This window comes from Triticum urartu, chromosome 3 (genome assembly GCF_003073215.2).
Source record: "Triticum urartu cultivar G1812 chromosome 3, Tu2.1, whole genome shotgun sequence".
Classification (NCBI taxonomy): Eukaryota; Viridiplantae; Streptophyta; class Magnoliopsida; order Poales; family Poaceae; genus Triticum; species Triticum urartu.
In genome coordinates, this window is record NC_053024.1 from 135,768,853 (window position 1) to 135,779,532 (window position 10,680).

At 49.3% G+C, this 10,680-nt stretch overlaps 1 protein-coding gene across 2 annotated transcripts; it reads left to right on the forward strand.

The window, feature by feature from the left end:
* Positions 1-3,028: 3,028 nt before the first annotated feature.
* On the forward strand, positions 3,029-8,600 carry LOC125543304. 2 transcript variants are annotated; one of them, XM_048706610.1, is made up of 13 exons: positions 3,029-3,552; positions 4,063-4,231; positions 4,323-4,456; positions 4,555-4,756; positions 4,832-5,070; positions 5,178-5,289; positions 5,414-5,555; positions 5,703-5,845; positions 5,967-6,136; positions 6,266-6,634; positions 6,731-6,786; positions 6,884-7,092; positions 7,174-8,600. In XM_048706610.1, the coding sequence occupies exons 1-13, from the start codon at positions 3,343-3,345 to the stop codon at positions 8,355-8,357; spliced, it is 3,339 nt and encodes a 1,112-aa protein (XP_048562567.1). In that variant the 5' UTR covers positions 3,029-3,342; the 3' UTR covers positions 8,358-8,600. The 2 variants fall into 2 exon arrangements, with proteins under 2 accessions (XP_048562567.1, XP_048562568.1); XM_048706611.1 differs by lacking the exon at positions 3,029-3,552 and having other exon boundaries at positions 4,323-4,460.
* The last annotated feature ends 2,080 nt before the right edge of the window (positions 8,601-10,680 follow it).

Consider the following 10,680-nt stretch of genomic DNA (forward strand, 5'->3'; position numbering starts at 1 on the left):
TTGTCCATTTCAGCTAATTGGTCAGCTCAAGAGAGAGTCAATGGCCGAATGACTGAATGCCCAGTCCATCTCTATCAATTGCAAAATTGGCACACCTATCATTTGTGGAGTGACATTGATTTGTCAAGAGTTATTGAAAGGTTTGCTACCCAATTTTAGCCACCTTCATGCATTTTAGTTGCAACACTTACAAAGGTGAAAGAAAAATTAGATGGATAGCTCGGCTGAGAAAAGACATATTTTCTTCTTTGATTTCATCATCTCCAGGCCAGGAATCATCTTGCCCTCAACCAGATCCATGTTCTTTGACTCACTTTTCCATCAAGGTAAACCCTTCGGTTCCCGTTCTGTCTTTGTTCGATTATCGTAAACAGTTTTTTATTAGTTTGTAATCCATGTCTTCAGATCATGTACTTCTTTTTTTGACATGCAGATCATATACTTTTAACCATCTTGCCCTCAACCAGATTCATGTTCTTTGACTCACTTCTCCATCAAGTTGGTTCTTCATTATTTTTATCTCATTATTCTGAATGCTACATATATGTACGATATATCCTTACATTCCAGTATGTTTGTTTGTATGTGCTGAATTTCCTCTTCTTTAAGGGCAACTATTTCTCTCAAACTGCAAGAAATTATGGTAGGTAAGGAAACGTTTGGATTTTTGTTCTTTGGTATGTGCACACTTTAGCTCTAACGATAATTTATCTTTTGACCGTTCACACACTAATTGTGATATAATTGTAGACTTGTAGTGACGTCTGTGGGCGCGTTAAGGTGGCTGCATTGTTGACCATGGTAGAGATCTGGAGAGGAGGAGGCTGCGCGGCGACAATGGCCACAGTAATTCTTGCGCACTGAGCCACCTCTTGTTAAGTCTCTTGTTCAAACACATGGTGTTTTTGTTCTTCCTTTGTTTATTTTGCTTTATTTTGGTGTAAGAGATAAACAAAATAACCAACTAGGCTTGCCCACTATTTTGGTGTAAGAGATAAACAAAATAACCAACACATGGTATTTTTGTTCTTCCTTTGTTTATTTTTGCTTTATTTTTGGCAATATAAATGTTGGTGATTCATCTTCAGATATCTTTGCTGCTCTTTTTCGTACCACACTACCGATGCAATAGGTCACTATGAACCTGACATGTCATGCCTTATTGATCGGTGAGCACCATATCTGGTACTAGATCACTGCTATTAACGATGCTGCGATTGCATCTTTAGTTCCTGCTGCTAAATTGGAACTATTTATATTTTGTCGCACATGAGGCTTTGCAAGGCATTGTTGCAACCACCCATTGGCTGTACTTTGTTTGATATACTCTACAGGAGTGCTCTAAATCAAGTTTTGAAATTTTTATTTCATCAATTATAAAACATTTAGGGATATTTCTCAATGGTTTACATAGGGTCAGTTGTGATTCCTTACCGCATCGAATCTGATCTGCTATTTTTTCATATCCTCCATTTTTAGGGTTTTTTTAGTTTTCTCCTCTGTTTTGCGCATATTATATAGTACTTGACACTCCTTTCTCTATATGGTTTTTACACAATGCTTTAGTTTTCCATAGTTGCCTTGCATCCTAACATGTCTCAAGGTGTATTTCTTTCCTTCATCTTGCTATTAGGAATTTGGCGACGCCTCTTTGATTCACTCTTATGTTCTTTCCATTTCTTTCGTCATGTCATATGCTCCTGGATGTCTTACCTGACCATGTATGTACCACTCTTTATTTTTTTTATAAAGTTGTATGAAACCCCCCTCTGCAAAAAACACATGAAAACTTTGATCTTGCAAGGAACCTTTGTTTTCCAGATATAGTTTCTGTGAAAAATAGGTCAGAATCCATACGATCCACATACATAGACTTCATAAGGTGAAGATGCCATTAGTAGTTAACCTCCACTGGAGACATCAACCTAGAATCCAAATGTGTCCAACTGAGGAATTGGATGTTCAAAGGGCTAGCCCCAAGAACATAAGCCACTGAATCCTCTTTTATGAAGACAATATTATACATGGTCGGGGATTGTAAAGCTAATGGAGTGTCACCCAACCAGATATCTTTCCAAAAACTCGTTGATTGGCCGTCAACAACCTAAATCCTCTCTTGAAAAAAGGATGACTTGACCTTCATCAAGCCCCTCCAAAACACTGAATCGGTAGGCTTAGCATCTACTTGGGTAACGTTTTGGAGTACAGATATTTGTTATGGAGCAACTCTTGCCAAACATGTTCCTAGGAGCGTATACTACAATATGAAGAACAGGGGAATAGGTGAGGAGAAGAGTAGAAAAGGAAATTAGCTCACCTGCAATGTGGTTATTACGTGATGGCAGGTAGTGCATGTGCGCAGACAGATCTCAGCCCCAGTGCAGGTTGATTCCCTCTTATTTTGTTTCTTACCTCAGCTGCTTCAGAGCACCTTGCAGTAGTTTTCTAGGATTAATAACAGCGCATGCATACTGATGTTCCTTATTCCTTTCAGCATGTGATGAGGCACCATCCAGGTGTCAGCCATTGGCCCCTTTCTGTACCTGTGCCCTCTTCCATCAGCCTACGTAAAACGGAAGTTACTAACTAATACCGTTCCAGCTTACTTAGCCAGATGGTAATTTACAGTTTACACCCGAATTGCCAGTGATTTCCATCATTATCGTTATCCCCGATCACTGGCTGATATCATACCCTCAGTCACTGGCTCGTATGGCATCACCCGAACACTAAAACCTCGAGCACCTCCACGACTGATTGCTGAGGTTTTGTCCACAGCAATTGTTGACATGCACCACAGTATCTGTCAGTCACATGCCTGTTTCTTTCAGCTAAACTCAACTGTTGTTCGTTCTTCGTGTGTGTTGGAGATTTCACAAGACAGAGACAGGGGCAGAGGGAGAATCCAAGCGAGTAGCTAAGCCTCGCAGTCGCAGCCATCCACGAGATTAACTAGGCTAGTAGAAACAGTCTGGTCCTCATGTGCATCATCCCCTCTCCTCCACCCCGGAACAAAAACCCCTCGCCTCACATGCCGTTGCCGCTTGCCGGTTTGTGTTTGCCTTAATTGGCCGCGGCCCCTCCATCCCATCCCTCCCTCCTCCTCCTGTCCTGCGCCGCTCCATACCTCACCACTGCTCACTGCCAGTATTCAGGGGGAGCGTTAATGGCTAGCTAGCGCGCCATTCCCCAAGCCAGCCACACATGCACACTGCGCCGTGCATTCACTTCCCTCCCTCCTCACGCACGCATTCAGTACTGTGCAGCCGCTGCTCTCCCCTACCCCTGCCCTGCTGCATCTGCAACAGCTAAACTGACTCTTCAAAGGGAGACATAGGATCCATGGTGTGGAAGAGCTGGGGACGGCGGCTGCTGCTCAGCGCCGTGGTGCTCCTGTTCTCGGGCGCGGCGGGCGGTGCTGCTGCCGGCGACGTCTCCCTCAGCCTGACCAGCGCCCCGCCGCGGGTCTCGACGTCGGCGTCGGCGGTGTTCGCCTTCCGAGCCGTGCAGAGCAGCGGCTGGACCTGCGGGGACTGCGCCATCACCTGCAAGGTAGGAAAGCTCCATCTGGTTGCCGCCCCGGCGCTCTATGTTTCATTTACAATTTTGAACGCATTCCGATTTTCAAATGTTCGTGCTCATTTAGTCGGGTTCAATCAGAGAAACCCAAGTACATCCTACCTTCCGGACAATTGTAGTTTGCAATTAGTAGTACTACTGTACTTAAGAACCAAGACACGAGGCTGGCCTTGAATTAAACTGTACGAGATGAATGATTCTACAGCGCGATTCCTTACTGCCGGTGCAGTAATTCTCACCGGCCAAATGTAATTTAAAATTCGGTTGTGTCTGACATTAGGGTGCCTTTTCGAATTTTGCTGCCACCTGGGACACTTTTATTTAGACGTAAGAAGTACTGGTATCAGCAAAAAAGAATCATTAGCAAGTAGTAGTAGATTCCACATGTCTGCACAATAGTATGATTCAGCAAACAGTAAGTCGAACCTGAAAACGTACTTCGGAACAGTTATATGAGGATTGTTTGCACTGCACTGCACGCAGTTGGACGGTGAACGAAGATCGGACTGCGGGGGCAACGGAAATGGGACGGAGGTGGTGACCTTTGCCGGACTCAAGGACGGCAACCACACATTCGCGGCGTGCGCGACGCCGAGATCAGGATCAGGAAGCAGCGCCGGCCCGACCTGCGCCACCTACGCCTGGGATGTTGGTTAAGTAACGCCATCCATCAACTAAACCCGACCTCAACCTAGCTGCAAAATCAATCTCCACTGACTCTGTATGCAAATGTGCGCATGCAGACACCGTTCCTCCGACGGCGACGGTGGCGGCGGAGTCGGCCTTCACGGCCGCGCCCAACGTCTCGGTGCTCGTCTCCCTCAGCGAGCCGTGCCCAGGCGGCGGCGGCTTCACGTGCAACGCCACCTACTGCGACGTACGTATGTGACAGAACAATTTGGCCTGGTATGGTACCACTCTCGACGAATCTCTCTGCGTCTGGTCTCACCGAACGAATGTGCGCTGCGACTGCAGCTCATCGTGTACGGGCCCGGCCGCGTGGAGCCGTCCACCCTGGAGGCCGTCGAGCCCGGCCTGCGGTACTCCGTCGCCGTGTCGCCGTCGCCGGACGTGGACTACGGGCGCATGATCCTGGTGATGCGCCGGGGGTTCTGCACCGACGTGGCCGGCCACCGCTTCCGGAGGAGCTCCAACTCGAGCTTCACCCTCCGCTTCGGTACGTACTACCGTCCCAACTTTTGTTCAAACATTGCATGCAACGCGCTGATCTGAACCCGAAACTTGATGATAGACAAAAGGAGCGATTCCATGAACATCACCGCCAGCATCCCGCAGAAGCTCCTGCAGATCCAAGGCGCGATGAGGGTGGTCGAGGCCACCAACGACGACAGGGAGCTGAGGATATACATGTCCTTCGCCGAGCCGGTGATGAACACGTCCGCGGAGATACTCGCCGCTCTCACCGCGACCGGGGCCGTGCTGACGCCGACCAACAGGAGCACGCTCGGCAACCGTCGGTTCGGTTTCGTCGTAAGCTTCGCTGTCCTTCTCATTTTGTCCATCTTAGTTCTTACTAATGATTAGCTAGCTGCTTGATTCGATCCATACGCCTGAATGCTAACATAATTTGTGTGCAGGTGAACAAGATATCGAGCACAGCTGTTGTGACTGTTGCATGTGATACGAGTTCTGTAATCAGCAGACAGGGGACCCCGGTTTATTCATCACAACCATTCACATTTCTATACGGTATTGATTCCCACTCCTGTTCCGGCTCCATCACTTCCATTATGGACGCATGCCAATGCCATGCTCAATGTAGATCTGATTTTTTCCTCTTCTGCATGTTCTTGATGGATGGCGCTGCTGACAGATACGCGACGGCCTTCTGTTAAACTGGCCACGTCGACCGTCAGGACAAGCTCACACACCATCCCCGTCTTGATCAAGTTTGAAAAGCCTGTGTTTAACTTCACCTCCTCCGCAGTGCAGCTTTCCGGGGGCAAATTATTGAGGCAAGAATCAATAGATATATAAATATTCCCATATATACATGAATATCTGAATAAACGGCTAAATTGTTTTTACCTTAGGAGTTTATTAAGATTGTTATATAATGGTTTGTTTCACGCATGGTTGGTTGGTTTTGGTTTTGGTTTCAGCTTCCATGAAGCTAGTAAGAGCATATACACAATGCAGATCCTGGCAGTTGACAAGCTGGTTTCGGTCCAGGTTGCTGAGAACACAGCTCAGGACGTGGCTGGGAATCCCAATCTGCCATCAGACCGCCTCCAAGTGAGACACTGTATGTATCAGCATTCAGCAATGGCATCAATTCTTCGCTTGCTACTCATTTATTAAGAGATCATCAGTAAGGCAACTGGGCAATGCAGCGTCCTTAAGATTTTACTATGATCTGCTTGCAGATTCTGTCCCTGCATCGTCTTCATCAATCGCAATCATCGCCACCGTAATATTTGCAGCAACCGCCATCGTCGCCACACTGCTCACCGTCTCCACATCATCGCTCATTGCATCCGGCGCCATGGCAAGGCCTTCGTCTTACTCCATCTCCGAGCCATCACGAAATCTTCTGGTAATTTAGCATGGGCATCGACTCTGCTACCTGGTGTCCTGGTGACAGCTCCAGCTCCAGCGGGCTCATCGCTCACATACATACCATCTGATCGATGATCGATCGCTGTTGTGTTATTTATTTTTACAGAGAATGGCATGCCACATCCAGATCTTTGCTCTGTCGAGATGGCTGTCGATAAATCTGCCGGTGGAGTACTACGAGCTGGCCAAGGGGATAGAGTGGACAATTCCGTACATTCGGCTTCCGTGGGAGGGTCCCTCTGCAGATCCATTCGTGGGCTACTCCACCATGCCGGCCATTGCGTACTCGGAGCTGGTGGACAGGAGTGATGTGGTACAGGCTGATCCCTACTACCCTGGAGCTGCACCAGGTGGTCAGCAGCAGATTATGCCGATGCAGATACCGGTAGAAGGGAAGCCGCCAGCGATCCCGCTGCAGACCCCGGCGTTGGATGGGAAGCCGCTGACCGCCATGGAGTACCGATCTTTCTTTGAGGTGACATGGATTTCAGTGTTTCTCCTTGCCTTTGATTTCGGTCTCCATGCTTTACACCTCTGGATGCTGAATGAGTACTGCATGGCTGAAATGCAGAATCAGGACATGAAGCCCGAAGCACAGATTATCATGAAGCTGCAAGATTTGGACGGGTATGATACTTCGTCTCCATGATCGAGTACTCTCGAGACCTATCAAGTGACAGATTGGATTATATGGAGGTGTTGAAACATGCATGCATGGATGCAGGTGGAAATACTTCGGAAGAAACATGTTGTGGCTGGGTGTCATTGGGGGAGGCCTCATGCTGCTGCATCTTCTTCTCCTCCTCTACTTGAGATTAAGGTACAGAGGAGGCACAGGAAAGTACGGAGCACTCGTCCTCCCCAGGTTTGAGATCATGCTTGCAATCCTTGCGATACCTTGTGTATCCCAAGCGTCTGCAGCACTCATCAGAGGTACGCCATACATCTCAATGCTCTGATCGATGCATAGATCGTGTACCAAATTGATTTCCCGGGATGAATGATATCTATCAGGTGGGACTACCGGAGGGCTCGCCGTCGGGATCGTGCTCATCGGCATCTTGACGGCGTTCCTGGTGGCCCTGCTGCTGTTCCTGTCGCTGGGCATCACGACGGGCAGGCTGCTGCAGTACAAGGAGGTGCACCAGGAGGGGCAGGAGCACCGGTGGTACCAGGAGATCGTGAGGCGGACGCTCGGCCCCGGCAAGCGCGGGCAGTGGACGTGGAAGGACCCCGGCCGCGCCGCGCGGCTCGTCAAGCTCGGCCCGCTGTTCGAGGACCTGCGCGGCCCGCCCAAGTACATGCTGACGCAGATCGTGGTGGGCGGGGGCGGGAAGCGGGCGGCGGCGGACCAGCGGATCATGGCGTCGGAGGACGAGAACGAGGACGCGGAGGCGCCGGTGATCCAGAAGGTGTTCGGCATCCTGAGGATCTACTACACGTTCCTCGAGTCGGTGAAGCGGGTGGCGCTGGGCATCGTGGCGGGCGCGCACGCGTCGTCGGGCAGGTCGTCGCGGGCGCACGCCGTCGTGGTGCTGGCCGTCGCGTCGTTCCAGCTCTTCTTCATGCTGCTCAAGAAGCCCTTCATCAAGAAGCGGGTGCAGCTGGTGGAGATCGTGGCGGTGGCCAGCCAGGTGTTCGTCTTCGTCGCCTGCCTCGTGCTCATCGACAGGAACAGCGGCGAGCTGGAGGAGGTCGAGGAGAGCGGCGGCGTGGGGATCGCCATGCTCGGCGTCTTCTCGCTGGCGTTCGCGGCGCAGGTGTGCAACGAGTGGAACGCGCTGTACCGGCAGGTGCAGTTCCTGAGCCCCGACAGGAGCTCCTTCCTGGAGGGCGCCAAGGCGGCCTCGGTCGGGCTGCTGCTGCTGGTGCTCCCGTCGTCGGTGCTGGGCGACCCGCTGGCGGGCCAGCAGCAGGAGCCGTCGCCGGATAGCGGCGGCGGCATGGGTCAGACGGTGCCGGGCGAGGCTCTGAGGAGTTCGAACGAGCGGTCGTGGCTTGGGCAGCTGCGCGAGATGGCCAAGGCGAGCTTCAGCAGGGACGGGGAGGACCCGTCCAGCAGCACCGCGTACAAGGGGAAGAGGAGCCGGAGCTCGTCGGTGACGTCGCAGTCCGCGGACTCCAAGGCCAAGGGGGAGTGGAGGCCCAAGTCCAAGGCGCTGCACAAGGATTTGGAGGCCATCTTCTCCAACAGGTAGGTAAGCAGGCTCGCGGGTCCATCATGGTTGGCAAGTGATGTGAGAAATAAGATAGAATCAGCTGGATAAACAGGGTCTACTAAAAAAAAGATCTGGATAAGCAGGGAAGTGGAAACACTGCACATACTAGCAATAGGAATATGCCGTTTAATTTGACACAAAAATCATCACTAGGTGTATGTGTGGTAGCATTATTGTCACAAGATCATTCATGTCCATGATAGAATGAGTTCTTCATAATCACTTTTTTGGCTCAAGCAAAAAAAAAAGATGAGTTTTTGTCGAGAACAAAATAGATACTCCCTCTGTAAAGAAATATAAGAGCATTTAGATTACTACACTTTAATGATCTAAATGCTCTTATATTTTTTTACAAACAAAGTATGTATTATTTAATGGGTGGTAGTTTCTTACTGTGTTAAGCATCCTATCATCCAGACTCAGAGTGAACATGTGTTGTTCCCGAGTGAAATCTTAAAATTTGCACACTTAAAATCGTGAAATTAAAAGGCTATTCTGATTGTTGTTTAAATTAAATCTAGCTAAAATTAAATACCTATATGTTGTAAGAGCATCTCTAGCTTCCTAAACATTGACCCTATACAGTTTTTTTTGTCTCAAACGAAGAAAGAGATCCAGTAGGGTCTTTTGGGGCTCAAACAAAGAAGGTGATCCAGTAGGACCTATCATAGCATCTAAAATAGGAAGGCATCCAAAATCCATCCAACAACCTCTTCTCCGACAGGAGTGAGAGGAGGGCCCTTTTCGGTCATCGCGAAATTTCCAAGAACGAAAGAGAAATTTGGTCGTCCTGCCAGCACGGTGGTAGAGTGCGCAGGCAGCCACAGTCAGTCTTCTTCCTCCTCGCCAAGCTGCCATGATGCTCCTTTACACCTTCAACCTTCATCCCCGACCTCTCCGTCTCACCCTCCCAAGTATAGCCATGGAGGACAAATTACCCACGACTCGGAGTCCACTAGCTATACATGGGTGCATCACCTAAGGATACTATAGATGGTAACCAATTCAGACTCTTTTGTAACCTTAGCCTTGTCCGCCTATAAAACGAGAGACAGGACCCCCCCCCTCCCCTGAGCAGTACTTGTTCATTGCTATTCCCAACACAATTATACACAGCAAGCCCTAGCTCTCATACGAGGTTGTGATCAATATCATACATAAAAGGAAGGAGTGCGATATTACCTTCACGCTGAGGGCTGGAACCTGGGTAAATCTCATCTCGTGTGGACCCCCTATGTTTCCCTAGTATGTGCGCTACCCATGAACACTTTTTTTGGTAAATTACACTGATAGTTTGCACTCGAGGTAGAGGCAGCGCGTACTAGATCAGATCAGATACAAATGGGATCCACTTTCCACTTCTTGGAGTTCGCCCCAGGACAACCACTTTGGCTCCCTGGATTTCATCGCCAATGTGGTTGGGCATCTCCCCCTCGCGCGCTACCTTCCTTGAAGGACTGTCTCTCCACTCTGGGAGTCTGACTTCGTAGCCAACAACTTTGGCAAGCTTTGCATCCACAAGTCGACTCCCTACCAATCAGTGGAATCCTTGTCCAGGCAACCCCTGGGAGCTACGACCTCACATCATGGCAGCAAGTTTACTTCCTAGTTTTTAACCATGGTGGACTCTCTCATGCCCATCCTAGACTCTAAGTCTCATGGGTATGAGAGTTACAATAGCTACGCCCCATCCACCCCCACTCGTTCAGCCACATACGCCACCTTGAGCGCATGAATTGATATATTGATCAAGACTTAACGAGGGGTTACCCGCCAAAGCATTGACCTAACAATAGTAAAAAAAAGCATTGACCTAACCCCATGACTCTTTTGTTCAGGAGATTCACCTTTGAGAGTAAGTGTACGAACATGGCCTTGAGCATTTAGCTTATGGTGCTCTTTTGAGTACGAGTACTTCCCCAATTTGTGCTACATATGCGGTATCCTAGGACACGGGAAGGAGTGTAAGATCAAGCTGGAAAATGGAGAGAAGACTCAATATGGCATGTGAATAAAGGTTGTTGGCCGAGGAGGAGCGTCCACTTGGGCATAGTGGAAGGGGGCAATGGAAGTAGGTGTTGGGGAACGTAGCATGCAATTTCAAAAAAAAATCCTATGATCATGCAAGATCTATCTAGGAGATGCATAGCAACGAGAAGGGGAGAGTGTGTCCACGTACCCTCGTAGACCGAAAGCGGAAGCGTTAGGTTAATGCAGTTGCTGTAGTCAAACGTCTTCGTGATCCAACCGATCAAGTACCAAACATACGGCACCTCCGAGTTCAGCACACGTTCAGCTCGAT